Here is a 25,632-nt window from a genome sequence, read left to right as displayed (position 1 = left end):
ACACAGCGGATGCCCTTTCGGCTGCGACCCAGTACTGGGAAACACCCATACACACTTTCTTACAACGGCCAATTTAGTTTATCCAATTGACTTCTTGCACCCACACCAACACGGAGAAAACATGCAAACTCCACATAGAAATTCCAACTGGCCCAGCTGGGACTCGAACCAGCAACCTTCTTGCTGTGAGGTGACAGTGCTAACCACTGAGCCACCGTGCTGCACTTTGGTCAAATATAATCTCGACTATGTTGCAGATGCCTGTGATGTGACCGTTACGGACCGGCACATTGCTAAAGTGATACAATGTGCAGCCCTAATTGGATGCATCATCAAGGATTTACTGCTAAAACTGTGATAATCTCCATTATCTTCATAACCCGTAATACGAACCGTCAGAATTATCCGTTGTCTATTGTGACACTAGTAATAGTGACGGCACTAGTCCTGCAGCGTCTTTAAATGCGGGTACAGGATGTCTTTTCCGTCCAGTTGCATGCGTCTGCTTATGTGCTCAGTGGCCCGTGCCGTATAGTTGATGGTAGTATGCAGCTCAAGCGGATCCACTTACAGAAAAACAGACTCTTATGGCTGCTGCTCACTTTGTTGGCCACCGTCTCTGTGGGCACCCTAAATTACCCCCACAAACACCACAGGTCTACACCCTGGTGGGACACTACACCCCCACCCATCCCGCTGCAGAGGGCTATTTTTATCCTAGCATGCCTGAGCACAGGAGCAGGATGAGTATCTGGTTCTTCAGGGACTTGGGTTTCTCAACAGCTGAGAGGAGCCGCAGATAAAGACTTCTCTTGTGGTCTTTCATTGGGGATCTCATTCATTCATTCAATCATAGTATGCTTTTCTTCTCTTCATCATCACTTTCTTTTCTTTACTGTGACGATCGGCCTACAGACCTGCAACAAATTACTGATCCTAGAGTAGTGTTAACACATCTGTTGTTTTTTGGAAGTAAGTTTTGTCGATATTTTCAGCAGCTTTGATTGAATTGGCACGTGGATCAAGTGTTTAATATCTGTTATATAAAAAAGCTATCTGCTGAAATCACATTCATTCGGCAGGAAAAACGGATGTTTTATGAATGAGTTTTGTTTCAGAACCTGGTGCATTTGCATCCTTATGCTGTGTTCACACCTGATGCGGAACACGTGGATAAATCACGATATTCGCACTAAATAGCCGCGTGAACATTTGAGTTTACTCGCTTCATTTGCGCATCTGTAACAATTCAATTCAATTCAGCTTTATTTGTATAGCGCTTTTACAATGTAGATTGTGTCAAAGCAGCTTCACATAAATGGTCATAGTAACTGGAACAGTGTGGTTCAGGTTTTAGTGTTTAAGTTCAGTTCAGTTCAGTTTAGCTCAGTTCAGTGTGATTTAATCATTACTGAGAGTTCAAACACTGAAGAGCCAATTCATCGATGCGTAGCTCTACCAATCCTGAACCATGCGAGGCAGTGGCGACAGCGGAGAGGGAAAAAAAACTTCACCTGATGGGAGTGAAGGAAAAAAAACCTTGAGGGAACCAGACTCAGTTGGGCACGACCATTTCAATTTCTCCGCTGGCCAAAAGTCTTGTGCAGAGCTTCATTCGCCGTGGTTTAGGCAGGAAGACGGCCTCAGCGAAGACTCGTCTGTCCCTGGAACGTCGGTGGAATCAGACTCATGATCTCCACTCCCCACGACCATCAGCGCAGCAGCAGCTCAGGATATGGCCTGGTCCCGGATATGGAAACCTTGGGATCATCACGTCGCTGGTCTTGGATCCAATCAGGATGGGATATTTTTTGTTTTTCTCCTGTTGCGCTCAAGAAACAACCAACTGAACAGAGAAGGGTCTCATGACCTTAAGGTTAACTTCACACCTTTCGCCAAATTTCAGGAGGTAAAATATTGACACTTAAGCATGACCATATAACCAGAGAAGGGTCTCCGGACCTTCAGGTTAACTTTCTCCAAATTTCAGGAGGTAGAATATTGACTCTAGATAATCATGCTGACACTACAAGCCTCAAATTAGTGCCTGCAATCAGTAATAATGTGCACCTAGCTAAGGGAGAAGGTGGGCCTGATCAACTCAATCTACTCTCTTACCCAGGGCCGGAGTGGGACTCTTTTTCAGCCCTGGAGTTTCAAGCCTCAGACCGGCCCACCTCAGTTCATGACTGACTATATTAAAATAAGGTCATTTCCAAATCAGTTTCTAATGACACTATCACGTCTTTTTTTTTGAGAAAACAGCTGCTTTAGAACTTCAAATGTTCAACAACCCTAACATTATTATATGTCTTAAATTAAAAAGGAAAAAAAAAAATACTCAGACGGGGATCAAACCCGGGTCTGTGGCGTCGTAAACTAACGTGCTATCCACTGAACCACATCAGTTAATGATCGCGCAGTGCCCCATCTTAGTTAGATGATCATTAACCTGCAGGCTGCGTCTTGCTCACTGAGCTGCGAGAAAATAGATAAAAAGAGTAGAGCTGCGGTAAAATAATGAATAAAAAGGCTGTGGTCAAGTAAATAAATAAATTAAAAAAGTGTGGCTGCTGAGAGCAACAGATTCTGGAGCTAGGGATACCGGCCCTCGCGGCCAAAAAACGGACCGGCCCACCGGGAATTCTCCTGGTCCTCTCGATTAGCCAATCCGGGCCTGCTCTTACCTATTGGGCCAACCTTTGGCCAGCACCCAAATTTTGCCTATAAAGGTGAGGGTTTCTTGCTGGAACATTGGAAGCTCAGCCGTGGGATAAGCGCACATCGCTCGGCATTCTCGGCAAGTGTTGGTTTTCCAAAGTGACTGCAAAGGGCTCCCCAGTCTTTGAAGAGGAAAATGATGGCATGTCTGAGGTTGTATAAACTTGTATCAAATTGCTCGGGGTTTTCATTATCTGTCTTTTATTCATGTAATCTCATCTTTATTGCGCATTATAAGCCTTATGCAATTTTGTTGTATTTTGATTAATGATGTTCATGAGTATGATCCATGATTATTGAATATTATCGTGATCATTGATATCAGCTGTGTGTACCAGCAATAAACAGTTGTATTGCTTGATTAGTATGGTGTATGGACCGCTATTGGTGCCTTCTCTTGTCGATTAGCACCACACTTGTCTCACTTGCATAAACACAAACCATACTAAAACCTTTTTGGTATGCTGAAACATTTTACATACTAAAATTTGGGGCATACTAAAACACGCATCAAACCCGCTTCATTCACAGGTCAAATTCTCTTCGGAACAGATGCGGATTTGTGTGATTGACTGGGCTTCTGTCTGGCCGGTGACTCTAGCTTCATTGCTAAAAGGCTAACATGGATTTTATGAAGAAAATAATAGTGTTTATGTGCTTTTATGAAGACGGAAAGACAGCGGTGATACGTTTAGTGCTGTGTCTGAGTCCCCTAGATCCTTTCAGAGGTGCATCCAGCTCTGTGAGCTCATAAACTCCTCCAAAAACTGTACCTGGATGATGGAGGTTTTCAGCGGTGATTCTGACTGAGCCCAGCCCAGTTTGATGAACTTTTTTGTCGGTGTCGGCTGGAGGATTTTCCCCGGGACACCGACAACAGGGGATACGTAACAAACACACACCCAAAAGAGCAAGCTTCTGATTGGTTAATTGGCACGAATGTCCGCTGAAGTTTAGATTTTCGAACTCGAGAGATTCGTGCGTCAAACGCGAAAAACGCTCAATTCGTGCCGCGCCATTCATGTGTATCGCGCCGCAGGATGTCTATTCGCGCGTTTGCATTGACTTAGCATGAAAATCACTCGCGCTTGACGCACATTTCGCGTCTGGTGTGAACGCAGCATTAGCATGGTTCGTTTGGCATATGTGAATCCAGCAGTCGCACTCTGATCTGTGCCAAACAATCAACCCGGGATCGCCTGAATGAGATGGTCTCTGCTTGATTGAAACAAACTCTGGTGCGGATCAAAGCAAAACGAATGAATGAACCATGCTATATCACCTGGTGATATTTATGGGTCTGCAATAGGCATATCTATATGAAGAGAGAATTATGAGTAGGGCAGGATGTCATTCCTACCTGTAAATGTGAGCTTCATGTCCAATACCAAAGTGAAAGTGGTACCCGCCGCTCGAGACAGGCAGTCCCCTAGCTGGAATTTCCACAAGGATCTAATCACTGTGACGCAGCTTCAAAATTTCTTTTCATTCTGGAAGAACGAATTTGCTCTAACGCAAAAACAACCAACTTTTTAGTGAAATATTTGTGTCCTAATAGTTTTTTTAGCAGAGTGGTACACATATATGACTGTCAGCACCTCAAATAATGTGTTTTGGTGTTTTGTGACCCCATAAGTTTGAAAACATTATTGGACAACTAGTTATTTACACCATTAATATAAGCTGAAATGGTATTTACGGCCAGTGGAGGGTTGTATTGAGAACCATTACAAAATTGGGTGCTTCTGCATATCACTGAACTGAGGCCATGATGAAGGATAATGAAGGGAAGCATGTAGATCACAGGTGTCAGTTCCAGTTCCTGGGGAGCCACAGCTCTGCACAGTTTAGTTCCAACCCTTCTCCAATGCACTTACCTGTAGGTTTCAAACAAGCCTGAAAGACTCCATTAGTTTGATCAGGTGTGTTTAATTAGAGTTGGAACTAAACTGTGCAGAACTGCGGCCCTCCAGGAACTGTAATTGATCCATGTGATGTAGATGATGAAGAGTAAAAGTCCGAGAACAGAACCCTGAGGAACACCTTGAGAAACCGAAGCAGTAGACTATTTGAACTGATAGATATTGATATAATGTTGATGGTCAGACACATCAGATGTAAACAAAGACTGGGTAATGCAAGAAATCCCAAACAGTAGTGAGAAGCAGAGGAAAGATCTAACAGAATCAACAAACTAACAGAATCAGTGGTCACAAGGAGGTCATTGACCACCTTTAAAAGAGCCGACTCTGTGCTGTGGAGTGGGCCAGAACTAGACTGAAAGCACTCACAGAGGTTATGGGATGCCAGATATGACTGTAGTTGAGCAACAAATACTTTTTTCCAAGTAATTTTGAAAGTAGTGTCAGATTCGAGAAGGGGAACAATGTCTGCTGTGTGGTGAAATAGGCAGTGCAATAACAGGTACAAAGGTTTTCAGAAGAAAAGTAGCAGGATTAAGATGATGGAAAGATGCTTGTGTCTTGAGTGGTTCAGACATATAAGCAGGAGTTGGAAAGTCAAATTCATCAAATGCACCAGGTGCAAAGTCATAGAAGTCAAGCAAGTGGAGAGGGGAGTGTAATGTTGTATAGAGTTCACATTCAATTGATTTTGTTCTGAAAGAAGTGTAAGAATGACTCCCAGAGGTCAGCCGAGTTACTCATGATCAGTGCAGGATGGATGGTCTTTGCAGGGGGGTTGACTTGGTAATGAGGGAAGAATATTAGATGGAATGTGCTGGATTTAAGGTAATGATTTTTTAAGGGTGAGGCAGTGGCGCAGTAGGTAGTGCTGTCGCCTTACAGCAAGAAGGTCGCTGGGTTGCTGGTTCGAACCTCGGCTCAGTTGGTGTTTCTGTGTGGAGTTTGCACGTTCTCCCTGCCTTCACGTGGGTTTCCTCCGGGTACTCCGGTTTCCCCCACAGTCCAAAGACATGCGGTACAGGTGAATTGGGTAGGCTAAATTGTCCGTAGTGTATGAGTGTGTGTGTGGATGTTTCCCAGAGATGGGTTGCGGCTGGAAGGGCATCCGCTGCATAAAAACTTGCTGGATAAGTTGGCGGTTCATTCCACTGTGGCGACCTCGGATTAATAAAGGGACTAAGCCGTCAAGAAAATGAATGAATGAATTTGCTGTATTTTAAAGTCCACATGAACCAGAAGCTGCCATTTTTTATACATATTTTAATGAAATTTCTAAAGAAACAATAGTAAATAAGAAAACAGTTTTTTTTTTTACGTTATTACGGGGAGAACATGTAAACTCCACACAGAACTGGCCCAGCTACCTTTTTGCTGCGAGGCGACAGTGCTAACCACTGAGCCACCGTTGCGCCCTCAATTGAAGTGCAGGCACGTGCACACATAGGGCTCAACCTGTGCAGTGCACATGCCCTTTTTAGTCTTGGATAGAAAGTGCCCTTCCAAAATGATCAAAAGTGCCCCCGCGACGCGGCACACCCTCGGTCCCGCCCTTCAGTAGGCGCGCGACAACACCGCTCTTCAGAACGCGCGCAACAACAACACCCCCCCCCCCGGCTCTTCAGAACGCGCGCAACAACAACAACCCCCCCCCCCCCTCTTCAGAACGCGCGCAACCCCCCCCCCCCCCCCTCTACTGCACATGCCCTTTGGATGGTCTCTGCACGGCCCTGTTGAAGTGTATACAGTTTTCTTCATACATTTTTAACACCATTTGTGGAAATGTAATGCGTGTGTATACCATTTAGACAGACTCTAAACCCTTTTATCCATTTTATGTGTTTTTTTACGTAACTGAACGTGTAACTGAAACCAGAGTTTTGTGGTTTATCTTATTATCAGCCTACAGGATTCTCCAGTAGTGCTCATCAGTTGTTCTGGCAGTATTGACCCAGTGAGATCAGATCTGGGTTGAAAGGTCTGAGTGAGAGCAGAGATGGAGATGATGTGAGATTGAGAGTGAAATAGTGATGAGTTGAGTGTTTCCCATCATGCTGAGGGATTCACATCTGACTGACAAGGCTCTGTAGCTGTGTCTCGTTTCAGAAGCTGCAGACTTCAAAGGTGAACCCTTCAAGGTCCACACAGGCCGAACCGAGCATTTTGAAATGAGACTGTTGTGCAAGCATTGAGAAAAGTCAGAACAAACATTGCTAGGTGACAGTGTTAAATTATGAACGGTTTTCGTTTGTTTGTCACAATTTCTGCCGGAGACCTGTTGTTTACTTTTACTATGGAGTTAATTTCTGTTTCTGCATCAAGCACATGCGTATGCTTCAGTGCAGCCCTCGCGCAATCACATAGCCCTCGCTGTGCCTGTCAGTAGCTTTGTTTCCATCCACCTATTTTTATGTGCATTTTGGATATGTGCATAAAAAAACGGTTGATGGAAACGACATGATGCGCAAAAAAAATTATGCGCATAACTGAGTAAGAAACTTTTTATTCGATAAGAAAATATGCGTACAAACTACGATGGAAACCCTTTTACCTGCACTTCAGCATGCGCATTAAAAAGGTCATGTGATTTTGTTATGAGAGATCATTTGATGATGAAAATGTGTGTGAATGGACAAACCAGCAGGCTGAGCACATTACGAAAAATCTGAAATGTTGTTTTGGTCATTCTAAAACCTTGTCGTTTTAGTATTAGTGTTATTATATTATAAATGACCTCCAGAATCAAGAGCATCTGTACTCCACGTCGCTGACACCTTCAAACGCCACCACGCGTTCACTGCGTGTCGGGATTGCCTTCTACTTTATTAGATAAAGAAAATATTGATGCAGCTTTTCCTACTGCAGCAAATTCAGTTTTGACTGTTGATATTTGGCACCAGATAATCAGAAAGTGACGATTTTGTTCGCTTTGACTCGTTTTTTTCGCACGTCTTTTATGAGATAATCCAGTTTGCGTATAAAGTTCATTCGCATTTTTGGATGGAAACATAGCTACTGATGCGCACCTCTCAAAAATGTAACTACATGTTGCAACGACGGGTAGTGCAAGCTCTGTGATTTGTTGGCTTGGTAGCTGTGACCAGTGTGGGTGGGACCAAGAGCCAGGTGAACCTGTGGGAGCGAGTGTTTATAAGTGTCGGGTCCTGTGAAAGAGCTCCAGATGGAAACTTTTTTTTTTGTTTTGTGTTTACCTTATGATTAAAGTTGTTGCACGTCTGCTGGTTCCCGCCTCTGAATGAGCGAGTTTGAGCTACTTGTACATTTAAGATTGCCTTCAGAAAAAACAAAACACCAGCGAAGAAACTCAACACAGAGGAACGTAAATCCCCACTGCCAGCTAGCGTTTCGGAAGTGCAATCGCAGAGCAACACAAACAGCGCGCAGAAGTATACAATAAATGCACGACTACGTGCGAATGTGGTGTCTTTGTAGAATAAAGCAAGTTGATGTCTTAGCTTACAGTGTTACAAATAAAATGAGACCACAAACTGAATAAGAAGTCAAAGTTATAGTTACTAAAATCTGAACAAAGTGAGTATTTTGACATTCTACATAAGCTATCTGTGTGAGCCACATTTAACCAGAAACTCACTTTCTATTTTGACTGATGGAGAATTTGGGCAATGGGTGCAAGATCTTTCAGAATATGGTGACCTTTATTCATCTATTGGACATGTTGTTGTTTTAAACAGTTGTTGTTAAATGTCACAATGTGATTCAATCATAAGCCCGCTCAAGGGATAAATAAACTAAAAATGAGCTTAAACTGAACTGACTTTGCAGATCCTGCTATGTAGGGTTGGGTTGATAGACGATGTTATCGTACATCGCCGATGGCCGATATCCATCATGATTCTGAGCCGGCATTGTGATCCTCCGCCCCGCCCCTGTCGCAGCAGCAACCCGCTGGAGAAAAATACACATGGCCACGTTTACACTAATACGTCTTCGTTTTAAAATGGCATTTTACAATGAAAACAATCCACACTGGCGTTTCATCTAGCAATTCTGAAAAGATCTCACCGTCCACACGCACATCAGACACTGCAGCCCAGATAACAGTCAACAGTCAGCCCAGAGAGCAGTGCACATCCGACAGTTTGTCAAGAATGTACTGCGTGATAAACGTGATATTTAATTAATCTTGTCTTAATCTAACGACTCTTCGGTCTATTGAATCTATCAGGTAACGTGTCACTGCGTCAGTTCACTGCTTCAATCTTTCGTTTTCACGCTTGTACTTAGTAATATTAGCGAAAACCTCAGAGACTGTTGGTTAGTTCCTGTTGGTTGTGTGACACAGACCACTGTGCCTATTCATGCCAGAGTCCCGCAGGAAAAGTGATTGACAGGTGGTGATTTGTGTGTAACTTATCTTTATTTATTTATGATTTGATTACGGGTAATACAAAGACCATGCAGGTCAGGTATTTGTAAAGGTAGGCTACAAATAGTTAGTTTGTTATGAATTAATTAATTCATAAATAATTAATTCACCGCCGCCTATGATGACGATGCCATCGAATATCGCGATGTTTCACATTAGACAACGTACGATGCCAAATTGGTCGACATCACCCAACCGCTGGCGCTGAAACGATATCTTGTGCAGCCCAAGTCTTCGTTGTCATGGATAACGCAGCACTCTTCCAATCCATCCTTCGGAAGATGCAGCCTCTGAATTGAGACACTTCTGTTTCCTTTTATAGTTTATTTCTCCGCCATAGCATTTGCTCATTCCCACATCCACTTCTGGTCCAAGCCTAGAAGTTCTTTAAGGCATCAGCACAGTGTGTGTCAGGATGAAGTCTGCCAAATGGAAATCTACCGAGAGCCAAGTCTGGTGAATATCTGTTCAAGCCACATGCCTGAAACTTGTCAACATCTTGTAGTGCTCTACAAGTGTTTTATCACAGGGAAAACTATGTGAGCTCTTAGAGGGATGGTAATTACAAATAGCATTTCATGTACAGTCAATCCTAAACGTTGATGACTTTGTTTTCTTAAGAAGAACTTTAAATTAGGTTTATGGAGCTGCGCATCGATAGATTTGCTCCTCAGTGTTTGGACTTTCAGCAGTGAAAATTAACCCACACTGAACTAAACTAAACTGAACTTCAACTCTGTATGTACTAGACAATGTTCCATGTACTAGAACTTCTACGTCAAGCTGCTTTGAAACAATCTACATTAAGCGCTGTAGAAATAAAGATGAATTGAATTGGATAAAACTGCTGTGCTTTGTGATTTTATTAAATGTCAGTCAGTCAATAGGTTACCTTCACTTTAAGAGTAAAAAAAAACCTAAACATTCAGGCAAAGGTTTGTATGAAGTGGCTCCTATTGAAGTGGGATATGGCACAGGTTTGGCGGTATGGGTAGGTTTAAGGGTGGGTTAAGGTGTAAGGGATGGGCCACTAGTGTAACTATGAATGTAATTAAAGAAATTTATCAAAGATGTAATTTAGTGCTGGGCGATATGGGCAAAAAAGCCATATCTGTATTTTTAGGAGGAATGACGGTAAGCGATATATATCTGGTATATTTTCCCATAAATGGTTACTTGAGAGTTAAAGCCTTTATTAAAACTTTATTAAACATATTTTGAGCAGAATAATAATCACACTGAACCACACTGAACTGAACTGAACTGAACTTCAACTCTGAAAACTGAACTGACACAGTTTCCATTTACTATGATATATGTTAAGCTGCTTTGACACAATCTACATTGTAAAATAAATAAATGAAATAAATAAAGATTAATTGAATTGTCAGATCAGGTGTCCTGATAGGAGTTCACAGGCTTTACTTTTGATGGAATTCATTGTTTTTTGGCATTTTTTTCTAGAGTAAATTATTATTATTATTATTTTTTAATTATCTAGAGTGTTATTTTTCTCCAATGGTCTTGAAATTTTTTATTCTGATTGGCTTAAAGGTGTTACTATTGCACAGGTAGTTCCAGTCAGTTTTGTATTACTAGTATTAACCATAGCAACTCTGACTGTTGATGAAGTTTTTATTCCTCTGTGTGATCTCGAGGACACTGATTTGTGCTTCACAAGATAAAACAAAAGGTAGCGAATACATGTAATTATGAACTATTATTTATTGTACATCCATATCATTTACATGCAGGGTGCTTTCAGATTATTGCTTTTGGTCCACACACAAGTTTGGTACATTTAGCAAGTGTGAACAATGTCTTCTGAACTGGGATGTGGGGTATGGTTTGCGCAAACTCTGGTACGATTCACTTCTGATATGAATGCAATCATACCAAATAACGGAAGTGAACTGCCAACTGTACAACAATCTTTATTTTTCATAATGTTCATTCGTGTGTGTACACGACCTGACAAAAGTCTTGTTGCTTATTCAAGTTTTAGGAACAACAAATAATAAGTTAACTTCTAGTTGATCATTTGGCATCAGAAGTGGCTTATATGAAAGGCAAAGGCCTCTAGATTACACTTATTTTGTCAAAATAAAATATGATCATGCCTTGATTTTGAATGATTTAATTAATAATAATAATAATAATTATTGTTATTATTATACATTTATATTGCGCTTTTCTCAAACTCAAAGCGCTAACAAGAGCCCCAACACAAATCAATTAAGTAATATGTAGGGAGCTGGCGTTTGGGGTTTACATGTGCAGCTGAGTTTTGAAATTATTGTAAGATCTTAAGTGATTTTAGGACAGTAAAGTCTGACTTTGCTTAGACTAAGTCTTGTCACTGAACAGAAATAATGTCCAGTATAGAATACAAAGTCAGGCATCAGTGGAGAAAGAGTTAATATTGTGTCTGACTCTATCATGAGCTTGGAGGACTGCATCCATACATCTCTGCAATGACTCAAATCTCTTAATAATAGTTATCTGGAATGTCAAAGAAAGCGTTCTTGCAGGACTCTTAGAGTTTATCAAGCTCCTTTGGATTTATCTTTAATGCTTCCTCCATCTTACCCCAGACATGCTCAATAATGTTCATGTCTGGTGAATGGGCTGGCCAATCCTGGAGCACCTTGACCCTCTTTGCTTTCAGGAATTGTTTGGGGCCCCGGCTGCTCCATACCAGGCCACACTTAGTCTGACCTGTCACCTTTTGCCTTGGGAGACCCTACCATTAGCCCCCGACAACATGGCTCTTAGGATAACTCAGGCACTCAAACTCCTCCACCACGATAAGGTGGTGGTTCATGGAGGAGTTGGAGGAAAGTCCTTACTCAAGGTGGAGGAGTTCAAGTATATTGGGGTTTTGTTCAGGTGTGAGGGAAGGATGAAACGTGAGATTGACTAGCAGATTGGTGCAGCGGCAGCAGTATTGCAGTTGATATACCGGTCTGTTGTGGTGAAGAAGCTGAGCCGAAAGGCAAAGCTTTCGATTTAACGGTCAATCTATGTTTCTACGTTCACCTATGGTCATGAGCTTTGGGTCATGACTGAAAGGACAAGATCTCGGATACAAGCGGCCGAAATGAGTTTAATTCGCAGGGTGGCAGGGCGCACTCTTATGTTCAGTGTGAGTAGCTCTGACACCCAGGAGGAGCGCCACATCAAGAGAAGTCAGCTGAGGTGGCTCGAGCATCTGTTTTGGATGCTTCCTAGACACCTATCAAGGGAGGTGTTCCAGGCATGTTCCACTGGAAGAAGGCCTCGGGGGAGACCCAGGACTTGCTGGAGGGACTATGTCCCTCGACTGACCTGGGAACACCTCTGGTTCCCTCGGAGGAGCTGGAGGAAGTGTCTGGGGAGAGGGAAGGCTAGGGTTCTCTCCTGAGACTGATGCCCCTGCGACCCGGCTCCGCATAAGCTGTAGAAAATGAATCAATAAATGAAGGAATTAAGTTAACTTATTTATTTTTTACTGATTTGAGTGGATTGAACATAAAACAATCAAGTTGTCTCAATAAAAAAAAAAAAACAGAAGTTGTCGCAAAAACTCAATTGTGTTGTTTCAGCTCATTTTAAATAAGTAGTCTGGACAAACAGTACGTCATTCTTTTATGAGTGTGAGGCTTTCTTGTTCAATATGGAAATTGACATCTCCCTCATTAGTTATACTTTAATTAATCAATTACTTTTTTTTAATTGGAAGCATGCTTATCATCTAATGTGTTTGTATGATTGTCTTAAAAGCATGTTTATATTTATTATTTTTATTAACCCATCCAGCCAAGTAATTGAAAGAGATTTCATCCAGCCCAGAATTTCAATTTGCATGTAAATAGTTTGAAGAAATCTAATGACGCCGGTGTTGATTTGCATGTCTGGTATGCAGTACACACTTTAAGACCCATTCACCAGGGGAATATTCTGACAGGCAGCAGGAGCAGAAAGTGTTTGTGCGTGTGTGTGTGTGTGTGTGTGTGTGTGTGTGTGTGTGTGTTAGTGTTCATGCATGTGTGTGAGTGCGTGTGTGCACTTTTCTCTAGGCCAGTGCTGTGCCATCGCTAAACTGTCCTCCCCCAGATGCTATTTATAGTAACTAGAGTCTTCCTCGGAGACATCAGCAAAGAAGAAATGCATCTATAATTAAACCAAGCCTCTCTCTCTTTCTTACACACGCTCTTCCACACACACAGTCCTTTACTTCCCGTCTTTTTATCTTCTCTTGACATTTATTTAATGTCTTTTTCCTCAGCTGGTGATTATTTGTTCTTACCGCAGACCCATTTTATTCCCGGTCCAAGAAAAATCCACAAACAAATAGCATAGTGTTACCATGGTGGTGTTTGGATATGGTGCCACTCTGGAATTTTGGCCATCTTTCCCTTCAACTAGCCTGTCATTCCTTCCAAACAGGCTGGCATTCCTAAGTACTTTAAATATCATAGACACAATATATACATATGGTAAATGGGACTATGGTATATGTTCAGCTAGTTGCCATAAAAACATCTCAGGTTTACATTTAGTTTAAAGAGCGCCTATTATGCATTATAAAAGGTCATATTTTGGTTTTGGGGGTCTCAAACAACAGGCTGATATGCATGCAAGGTCAAAAACACTTTCATTGTCTTATCTGCATTTATTTTTACCTAATTATCCCAGCAACTCCCATATGATTTCTTCAGCAATTTGTTCCCCAACCCCTCTTTTGCCGTGCGCAGATGGGCCAAGTGACCCAGTCTGTTGTGATTAGTCGACTGGGTTGAGTGTGAGACCAATAGAAACACCTACCACGACTATTAAGTAGCACACATGTTAGAGCCCAATGCAGGAGTGCATTAAAGCAATGCCGTCTAACACCAGCATATACTCTACTCTTAATACTAATCACAAGTAATAACAATAGAACACATTCAGTATTTATTCACACAGTAGCAAAGCTGGATAATTTAGAAAATTGACCGCCGCTCATGTGACGAACAGCAGATGGTGGCCATAGCAATGACAAACAGCAAAGGATCACAATTTCTGAAACGCATTTTAATCTGTTAAGGAAGAAGCGTGTGTGGGTTTTCAATGTGGTTTTAGACGTGATTCACCTTATTCGTTGTGTACGAGTAGGCACAGCCATTTGAATCTTTTTGGCTCGAGACTTCCAGTCCCATTCATTTTTAGACGTTAAAAACAGCTCGTTCTGCTGCTTGATGTTGCAAACTTATATTTTCCTATTATATGATACGGCTTTGTCTGTTTGATCATTTTCTGCCATTTATTATTCCCAGTCATTTCTCACAGGCGACTGAATCGGAAGTTCTTAAACTATCGCAAAAACGAGCGCACTTCCACTTAGAATAAGGTCATTATGTGAACGTATTATTAAATACAAATTTTTAAATACAAATAAATACAAATTTTGCAAACTACACAAAATGAGGCAACACTTTTAATGACACTTACATGTGATTTCGAAGGAAGAAGAAACTGCTTCATATGAACTGTAACAGTTACTGTCAAAGTCTGACAAAGTCCCATACATAAGTCTCTGCTGCTCCTTACTCTAATAGCAAACAGCAGATGAATCACGAGCTGCAGCGTAGGTTATTGTATCAAAAATCCAGCCTAATCTCATGAGGAGATGTAAGTATTTTACGTTTTGTCAGTTTAGTGGCTAATTCATACAAGTTCAGTCTTATGAAAATGTTAGATTTTAAAAAATATGCGTATGTATGCATCATTGGGTGATGAGCAAATCGTACTTGTTGTACGAATTAGATTTTACGAATTAGCCTCTAATTTAAAAAGTGACGAATTGCTGTGGGATTGCGTTGCAAATATCAGAAAAATTACAGGAACAAACACAGGACACGGTTGACTTTACTGTGGTATTGTTGTGAAAATAAACTTTAACCCTTTATTCCCCTCAGCCGAATCTCCATCTGTCAGTGATCATCATCTTTGTGTCATGACCATTCCTGTGATTCCCCCGTGCTCCGCTAGTGTCTAAAGATAAAAGCGCGTTCACGTTTTACCGGATCCGATTCTAAATATTTGATGATGTACTGTATTGATGTTCACGCATCAGGTAAAAGATCCGAACCCAACCTGATTCATTTATTAGACTCTGAGTCGACTATTTCGCTAAAGAATCAATAGTTTTAAACATGCTGCACTTTCGGATTTAAACCTTAGCTGGATGTTTTCATTCACTCAGTGTTATGTTGCACACTGCATGGAAGCTCTTTTTCACACACATAATATGGGCTCTTTAAATTAATGTACTAAAATACCCTCCCCACACAGCCCCTCACCACAAAACAAACCAAAAAAAATAAAAAAAATACTGTCCAAAAAGCTTAAAAACATGATGTACGTTTTTAAATTTTATTAAAATGGCAAATCAATCATTTAAAAATACTAAAACTTTTAAACTTGATTACTAATTTACAGAACAAACCGAAGAAGTGATCAGTTATAAGCTTTATACTTTATTTAGAATGAAAATATTCAGTTGAAGTCAAAGTGATTCGCCCTCCAGTGAATTTTTTTCTTTTTCAAATATTTCCCAAACAATGATTAACAGGGCAAGGAATTTTCCCACAGTATTTCCTATAATATTTTTTCTTCTGGTTAAAATATCATTTGTTTTATTTGAGCTTGAATAAAAGTCAGTAAGTTGGCATTTCTGTGTGGAGTTTGCATGCTCTCCCCATGTTCGTGTAGGTTTCCCCCACCGTCCAAAGATGGGCGGTACAGGTGAATTGAGTAAGCTAAATTGGCCATAGTGTATGTGTGTAAATGCAAGAGTGTTTGGGTGTTTCCCAGTGTTGGGTTGTGGCTGTAAGGGCATCCGCTGCAAAAATTAAATGCTGGATAAGTTGGTGGTTCATTCCGCTGTGATTAATAAAGGGACTAAGCGGAAAAGAAAATAAATGAATGAATAAAATGGCAAATCAATCAATAGTTTAACATTTCCACCTGTTGGGAATAAGAATTTGGCCTTCCTCCAAATCATTGAGAGGTCACATTCCTGCTCTGTACAGTTCCACCTCCTTCTGTTCTGACATGTCCTTGTCTAGTTCTGCTCTATGAAGTGCAACCGCCAGAACTAGTTTAATCCACACTGCTGATCTACAGGTTTCAGACCCCAAAGCCATGCGACTGTACTCTGATCTAACGTCTGAATCAACACTCGTCCTCCTATCCATATTTGTCTGCTAGAGGAACATTTAGCTGATATTTTGTGAGGTTCATGTTTGTGAATTTACGACCTTTATCTTCATCAATAACACAAAATGCTTTCCAGATGATGGAAATGTTCTGTACACTTGGAAATGTTATGGAAATTCATTGCTGTTGGCTGTAGTTGTTGTTTGGTTTTATTAATAATAATAAAACATAGTAATCTAACATGACGTTTTTTTTTCTCTCCGCAGCTCTTATATTCCTCTTTTATTTGGTCTTCTATGGCTTTCTGGCGGGAATGTTCACGCTTACCATGTGGGTGATGCTACAGACACTGGATGACCATACTCCCAAATACAGGGACCGAGTGGCCAATCCAGGTAAAAAAAAAAAAAAAAAAATACACTGGTAATTTTTATTGTTGTCATCATCATTACAGGGTGCAACAATTGCACTAACAACAAGACTGTAGTAGTGCATTGAACTCTATTTAATTTACCCATCACGTTTTTAATTTCAGAGTTTGTTTGGCACTATCAATAATTGTATTTCTTTCCTTCTTTTTTTAAGATATGTACTGTAAACAGTTTTTGGGGGTACTTTTTGCATAAAAATCCTACCAATTCCTTAATGCAGTTTTGCTTATTCTCGCCAAATTAGAATTGTCATAATTTAACAATACTGTAAAATAAATTCATAAATTAGCAGTTTTTCATGTTTTGTGATTCATGTCTTTAATTTTTTACTTTTCCTTGTTTATTTCTGCTTTTAAATTGCATTATGGGACCTTAATCTTTCACCCAACAACTTTTAACCTTTGAAAGTGGCTTTTGTACACTGAAAATTTTTTCAGGACACTTTTTGTACCTTTGAAAGTGTCCCCAGGGAGTCCCGACCCCCACTTTGGGAACCACTGCAATAGATCACTTTAAACTATTACAATAGTTTAAAGTGATCTATTGCAGTGGTTCCCAAAGTGGGGGTCGGGACTCCCTGGGGACACTCGCATTTAAAGTACCGTTTGGGGACCTTCTGATTTTCACAGAGGCAAAACAAACACAGACGCAGCGGAGAAAGACTGCACTTGCATGGACATCAGTAACGGAATGATTTGCCAAATTTTTAATTTGTTGACTTTAACTGCAGTTTGCCACTTTCATTCAGGAACATTTCATGCATGCCCTCGTGACAAATGAGATGCAGGGTTCGAGGAACTGCTGGAAGAGTGTAGTTTTAATGGAAAGTTTGTTACCACATGCCAAATGGGAGATAAAAACTTCCACATTTCTCTGTAACTTAGATGCACTCAGTAGGTAGCGTTAGAAAGCCGTAAAGACTATCCTTTCATAGAATGTGGCGAAAATCCTACACAACGGTAATGGTTTGATTAAAGACTGATGTGGTGCTTTACATTTAGTGTGAAGCTAGTATTATAATAAAAGTCCTTCATCTCATATATTGACTATAAACTACATCTCCCATAATGCATGTCTGTTTTGAGACCCAGCACAAAATGATTCATTTTTCTTTTTAAAACATGACAATGGCAGTGTTTGTAATTGCATACTTCCATACTAGTACGTTAAAATCAGTGTGCGAGCCGAGTAGTATGTCCGAATTCATAGAATTCGAAAATCAGTTTGCGAGAAGTACCCGGATGACCAATACTTCCGGCGAGATTCTGAAGTGCGCACTGTACGGACGCTATGCTATCCCATGGTGATACTGATGTACATGTGATTTATTTATTTATTTTTTTGTTCTTTATTTTTTATAAATTTGCAACAATTTAAAAAAAGCTTTTTCACATTGTCATTATGGGGTTTTCTGTGTAGAATTTTAAGGAAATAAATTAATTTGATTTAAAAAAAAAAAAAAAAAAAAAGTGAAAAAAAGTGAAGCGCTATAAACACTTTCCGGATACACTGTAGAACGTACTTTTCTAATGGGCGAGTAGTACATTTAAGTTCAAATGCAGTACCTACTGAGTAGTAGGCGGTTTCAGACGCAGCCAGTGTTTTGTAAAAAGGTAATAACTTGTGTTTGATCTTTGGTATTCACTTTAACGGAGTAATTTGGATTCATGTTAAGATAACCTAAGGAGTCGGCGTCAGTGGTGTAGTGGTTAGGGCATCGACACATGCACTCCGGTGCTCACGGTGACCCGAGTTCGATTCCGCCTCGTGGTCCTATGCCGATCCTTACCTTCTCTCTGCTTCCCATGCTTTGCCATCAATTCCCTCTACTTTCCTATCCTATAAAGGTGAAAACCTCGAAAAAAAAAAAAAAAGAGAGAAAACCTAAGGAATTAACATTTAATTTTACATTAATGCAAATACATGTATTATTTATCATTTCATTATGCTATAATGAAATAGAGATAATTCTTATTTTATTAAATCAATATTAACATAATTAATATAACATATCTCAAGGAGTAGTAAGATTTATACAATCTTACAGTTATAACCGGCCATTTGAAAGTGTGTTGGACTCCCCTGCTCTACATGTTTCCACAGAATCAGCAGTAATATATGATGCAGTGGTGTGTCTAAACCTTTAATGAGACTCTCCTGTGAGAAGATGCTTTGTTTAATTATTCATTACAGCACGTTGTGTCGGTCTAAGAACTCATTCACACTGAACTATGCTTCTATGAATGCGAGATGCGCAAAAATCACAACATAAAGCATAAGGATATCCGGACACGGCCACTGAGTGCCTTTAAACAGAACCTCCAGAAATCTCAGAGTTCTTCTGATTGGTCCACTGCTTTGGAACTAACAGTGATGAGCAGCTCTGCGTGTAAAATCAAAGTGCTTTAACTCGAACGGCGTCTAAAAAAATTTGTGATAACGGTCATACACATCTGTCAAATGTATATTGTGAACGGTCCCAACAAGATTGCATTCATGAATAGGCCTCTTATACACCTGGTAAAAGTGGCGCTAGGTGCGACAAGTGTTTCTTTGCTCATTTCACGACTCTAAAGGTGTGCTGAGAAATTACCAGTGCTAAATGGTGGGGCATTGTGTCCCTTTAAACTGCTTATAAACATATAAAGCAATAATATGTCTTCAGAACACTTGGATTAAACCATCTGAATTTAACTTAAATTGTATGTAATAAAGGGTTATTTTTAATGTATTCAAGGAAGATTTATTGGAAAATGTACAGGAGAGGAATATAAAACAATCGATGAAAGGTTTTAGTTGCTTGTAGACATGCAGTACCTGCCTTTTAGTCTGTTAAAGTGAATCAGTCTATCGCATCAATGCTGTGAAACACAGAGTCACAGCATATTTGTTAATTCTGCAATTCACATCTCTGTGAACCACAATGTTTGTGAAATTCCTCACGCTTGCAACACTCTATTTAGTTTCTGTCTTTACGCTTTCTCAGAGTTTGTGAATATGATTTTTTAACTCTCAGCCTCTAGCTCTATGTGAATATAAATATTGTGGGTAGTTTACAGTTTATGGCTATTATAAATAAACGTGTGTGTTGGTATACTGTTTTGTGTGTGTGTATATATATATATATATATATATATATATATATATATATATATATATATATGTATATGTGTGTATATATATATATATATATATATATATATATATATATATATATGTATATATATATATATATATATATATATATATATATATATATATATATATATATATATAATATTTATAATGCATTTTTATGTTTGCTTATAGTGCTATATAAATATGCTGATTGTTATGGTTATACTCGGATGATTCAGAAATAGGTTTTTAATGCATTGTGTAAATCCAAATGTCTCCCCTTTTAAGACTTATTGATCTGCTCATGTAATTACTTCAGAGACGTCTTTTGGGATTTCTAAACCCTTTTATGAACAGCATTTTGATCTGTTTAAATAACACAGAGAGTAATGAAATAGACATGATTTGCAGTAGAGATGCCATTTAGCTGATGTGATTTTATTCCGTACTATTTTTACCATTTTCTCCATCCATTAAACTCCTACACAGACAAACACACACACACATATACAGCCCACACACTTGTGTACAGTGGTTGAGATGAGAGCGCTCCAATTCTGTCCTCTTGCTCAATTATGAGCGCTGTTAAACTCGGCAAAGTGAGATACAGCTCACAGGTCTCTCTCTCTCTCTCGCTATCATTCATCCATCCCCAAGTGTCAATTTATTCCTCCCACTGATCTCTCCTTTTCCTCCCTCCCTGAGCTGCCCCCACCTTTCCTGAGATCTTTTAGTAACAGAGTGTTCTCAGAACAGACACAGTTGGACATCATTTCAGACAAGCTGCAGTTTCGTGTCTCCAGTTATCAGTGCATTAAATGTTTCAAAGCAAGATTTTAAGGCACATGTTAATCAGCATGACTGCACATCGATTATGACCTGAAGATGATACAATGAGCACACATGCATCAAATTTAGATTTGAGAAAGTTAGGAAGTTTTTAAGAGCGATGAAACCTTCAACTTTCCATCTAAAATCTTGGCTAGTAACCTCCACTAATAGAAAAACAGGTTTTGCTAGCACTTATATTTCTATTATCAGTGTTAATTTGTATAATGAATATCTGCTTGGCGTATTTTGTCCACAGGGCTGATGATCAGGCCAAGGTCCTTGGATATTGCATTTAACCGATCTATTCCTCAGCAATACAGCAAGTATGTGCAGCATCTGGAGGCCTTCCTGCAGAGTGAGTCTTTTAATTTGTTTCACCTTAACGCTGTTTATTGTGCTCTGTATTGGTACAAAAGTGATTGTAATCATCTGGAAGCACCTGGTCCTATCCTAATCAGTAGAGATCAGTCATTCAAGACCAGATTTGGAGTTAAGACCCAACTCTGCTAAGCACCTGGCTCCTGAAAACCCCAAACCGTTTGAGGTTGAGACCAAAGTTAGGCCTTCCTAAATATATTGACCAACAAAGATTCAGAACAGCACTAAATTCTCATAACACCAGAGCTGAGACATGTAAGAGGCATGACCCAATCCAGTATACCTTTCAAGGTCCAGACCGACTAAAACCCATTAAAAATGCAATATAAAAAGCATTACCAGACCTTCCAGGACAGAGTCCAATTTTAGGCCTTTCAAAGACTCGATACTAGATTTTTCTAATATATATTTCTAATACCCAGACATGTCATGGCCAAAAACTCCAACACTCCAATCAGCGCCTGCCCAAAACCCAAATCAATAGGACCAACACAAGACCTCCTTAATATCTAGGCCAGTGGTCACCAACCCTGTTTCCAGAGAGCTACCTTCCTGCAGATTCTACTTCAGGTCCTATTAATTGTGTCAGGTGTGATTGATCAGGGTTGGAACTGAATTCTGCTGGAAGTTAGCTCTCCTGCAACAGGATTGGAAATCTGTGATCTAGGCCATCTGAAGATGCTTTTCCACTACATGGCATAATGTGGTTTGATATTGCTCATTTTAGGAGCTTTTCCATTGCGTTTCATACCTAGTATCTGGTATTTTTTTAGTACCACCTAGGATGAGGTTCCAAGCAAGCTTTACCTTTTTAAGCTGTTTCCTTTTTTATTTTTTATTATCAAATCATCACATATGCACATTGCTGATTACCGATTGGTCCGAGAGAATTGTCACTACCAGAGTGACTATTAGCATGAGAGAGTCCACATGGTTTGTGTTTCACGATTGTTTATGCTGAGCAAAACCAGACCGAACTATGCCATACTGTGCAGTGAAAAAGCATCTTAAGATGTAAAACAAACCTAGATTACCTATCAGCCAACTCGAGATCTAAACCTGTATACCTCTGAAGAACCAGACTTGGACCAATAGCAGACTGCAAAAAACACAAGCCAATGTCAAACCTTTCAAGGCACAGGATAATATTAGGCCTTTGTAGGAACAAGTGTAGATCTTCTAGTACCCAGACAAGTCATTGCCAGACCTTCTAAGAGAGTACCAGACTGAAACCCAATCCAGGGCTCGAACTTTCAAGACAGTCCAATATCAGGCCTCCCCAATACCAAGACCCATCTAACTTCCAATGTAAAACCTGGACCAGAGCAAGCGATGGTTTAAACCGCAACCCATTATTGGCCTTCCAAGGACTAGCAAAACAAGACGAGATCAAATCCAGAAAATGAGCAAACAGTCCATTTTAAGAGGCCAAGAAGCCGTTCAGAGCTACGACACTTATGAAAACACTATAGGTAAGATACCCTCTAGTACAAATTAGACCAAAATCTGAGACCACATCTCTAGGACTGAGCCCATCTAAATTCCAATGTAAGCCCTAGACCAGAGAAAGAGATGGTCTAAACCCCAATGCATTATTGGCCTTCCAAGGACTAGACCCAGACCAAAACAAAACAAGATAAAATTCGGTCAATGAGCAAACAGTTCAGGCCAAAAAGCCATTCAGAGCCAGCACACTCATAGGGATGAGGTACAATCTCCTACAAATGAGACAAAGTACAAATAAGACCAAAATCCAAGACTAGATGTCTGGGACTGAGCTTTTACATCCAGACCAAAGCTATATGTATGTGACGTTATGAGCTATCAAGGGCACAGTTTAAAAATTCTGTCTATTTTCAGGACCAGCAAACATCATTTATGTCTGGAAGGTGATAGGCAAAACAAATTTAGTTCAAGGCAAGTTTACTAACATGGGAGTATTTCTATCTCTGTTGCTCATCAAGGTCAGATTTTGGCCAAGCAACAGCTCTAGTCGGGAGAAGTGGATAGTGAATCAGATATCTTGCATGACAACAAGAGGAATTAAATTACACTGTATAACATTATAAAAGATTATACTAATTATATTCAGTAGTGGTATTAATCTATAATATTTTGTATTCATCATTTTGTGTGTCTCAATACATGAAACCTCGTGTGTACGCTCTGATCAGATTCTTGGAATGTGATCAACATAATAATGCCAGTTTTAATGGATACATTTACTTCAATTATATAATTGTCACTTATGCAAATTGTTAGTAGCTTTATGTTATTACTAGAGTATTATTGCTATTAGTAGATTACTAATAAATAAATGAGCAAGCAATTAGAACAGAGTCTTGTAGGTCTATGATAGGACTGTGTGTATATGCTTTTAAGTATATACGCATGCATACACACACAAGCACAAAGCTGTGAATCAGGAGTGACCAAACTCGGTCCTGGAGGGCCAGTGTCCTGCAAAGTTAAATTCCAACCCCGATTAGACACACCTGCTTCAGGTTTTTTCTAGATATACTAGTACAGGGGTCACCTAGGCTGCATCCGAAATTGCATACTTCCATAATATATTGTATGCTTATATCAGTTTGCGAGCCGAGTAGTATGTCTGAATTCATAGAATTCGAAAGTCAGTATGTAAAAAGCACCTGGATGACCTGCTACTTCCAGTGAGATTCTGAAGTGTGCATCCTATAGATGCTACGCTATCCCATGATGAATTCATGAATGGAAGAAGTGACTCAACTGATGCGGGTAGGTCATGTGATCATGACAAAATGGCGAATGTAGGACATCTGATTTCCAATCATACTGTATAGAACATACTTTTCTAATGGCCAAGTAATATGTTTAAATTCAAATGCAGTACCAACTGAGTAGTAGCCGGTTTTGGACGCAGCCCGACTCTATTCCTGGGGATCGACCTTCCTGCAGATTTCAGTTGCAACCCTGACCAAACACACCTGTCTGTAATTATCAAATGCAGTTCAGGTCCTAATTAATTGGTTCAGGTGTGATTGATCAGGGTTGGAGCTGAACTCTTCAGGAATGTAGAGCTCCAGGAACAGTTTGTGACCTCTGTACTAGAAACTTCCAGGCAGGTGTATAGAAGGAAGTAGGAGCTAAACTATGCAGGACACCGGCCCTCCAGAACTGAGTTTGGGCACCCCTGCTGTAAATCAGGGGTTCTCAACTGGTTTAGCCATGGGACCCACATGTTTACATGGTCATCAAGCCGCGACCCAAAATTACAAATTTAGGAATTATAATTAATTTGTATTTATTTGTTAACATAAACAAGTAGTGACAGACACATCATAAGAAATGCACCTAGACTTACAAATAAACAATAATTTATTGCTGTCATTTAACAAAATGGATCAAATTATCGAAATATTACAAAGTAAACACGACAAATACAGTTAATAATAAACTGTTAATAAAACATGTTTTCTGGTTTCTAAATGTTGTTTTAATTTAGAAGGTTTCATGCTCTCTTATGAGAGCACCTCACTACATATCACACTGAGGCTTTAAGTCTTTTTTGTCGTCAATATATATATTCATACTTTACATATTCGGGGTCATACTTGCGATTCGGCAAATTTGTTGCAACAGTTAAATGAAATTTCACTTGTCGAACTGTATGGTTGTTGCACACGCATTACAAAATAAAAGTCCAGTATAAGCAAAATAAGTAAAAACTTTTACTTTTGTTTTTTTTTGACCACTCCGCGACCCACTGAAAATGTTCCCGCGACCCACTTTTGGGTCGTGACCCACCAGTTGAGAACGCTGCTGTAAATCATAAAGCAAGAAACACTTTCTGACTATGTTCAATATCAGTAAATAAATGCTATTCAATGAGTATATATTGAAGCTTTGACCTCTCCTACATCAACTTTGGAAATTCTCCAACACTGGATTATGTTGTTCTTTTTAGGCTTTATTTGGAATATTTCAAGACTTTTAAAATAGCCACACTTTTAAACCTCTTACGCACAAATTTTTTTAACAACTGTTAACAATTTCTAGCTCAACAATGTCCTGACTATCTATTTCTTCTATTTTCTTACTACAGGCTACAATGACAGTCTGCAGGAAGCAAATGAGCCCTGTCAGGAGGGGATGTACTTTGAGCAAGACGATGTTGAGGAAAAGAAGGTTTGCCAGTTCAAGAGAAGTCAGTTACGACAGTGCTCTGGACTGAGTGATACCACTTTTGGTTATTCGGAGGGCAACCCTTGCATCATAGTCAAGATGAATCGAGTGAGTCGTGTTTTTACCTCTCTCCTCAGGGAAAGTCATTTACTGTTTAAACCGCAGGCTAGCTGTTAGCATATGTTGTTCTGACTGATTTAGCCATGGTGCCCATGCAAGGACACAAAGGGTGTACTCGCACCTGACAGGTTTTATTCAATTAAAAAAGTCTAGTGTGAACGCACTGTTAGTGCAGTTCATAAGTGTGAACCGTGCCAACCGGACACTGGATGGCAAAACAAGCCACGGACACAAACAAAAAAAGAGGAACAATGAGTTTTAGTCTGCTTTCAAATTAACTCTGTTCAACTTGAATATGACAGCAAAAAATAGGAGTGGTATTACAAGTATTACAATGGTGCATTAAAAAGCACATGCA

The 25,632-nt window shown here is 39.8% G+C and overlaps 1 protein-coding gene across 1 annotated transcript in view; it reads left to right on the top strand.

Moving 5' to 3' along the window:
- The window catches only part of atp1b3b (ATPase Na+/K+ transporting subunit beta 3b), a 62,723-nt gene that overhangs the window by 23,140 nt on the left and 13,951 nt on the right, over positions 1 to 25,632 (top strand). Inside the window, 3 exon segments of the mRNA NM_131670.1 lie at positions 16,500 to 16,628; positions 20,869 to 20,967; positions 25,075 to 25,262. Coding sequence (NP_571745.1) covers positions 16,500 to 16,628; positions 20,869 to 20,967; positions 25,075 to 25,262 — 416 coding nt within the window.

This window comes from Danio rerio, chromosome 15, assembly GCF_052040795.2.
Source record: "Danio rerio strain M-AB ecotype USA chromosome 15, GRCz13ab, whole genome shotgun sequence".
In the NCBI taxonomy this organism is placed as follows: Eukaryota; Metazoa; Chordata; class Actinopteri; order Cypriniformes; family Danionidae; genus Danio; species Danio rerio.
This window is presented reverse-complemented; position numbering and strand designations above follow the sequence as displayed.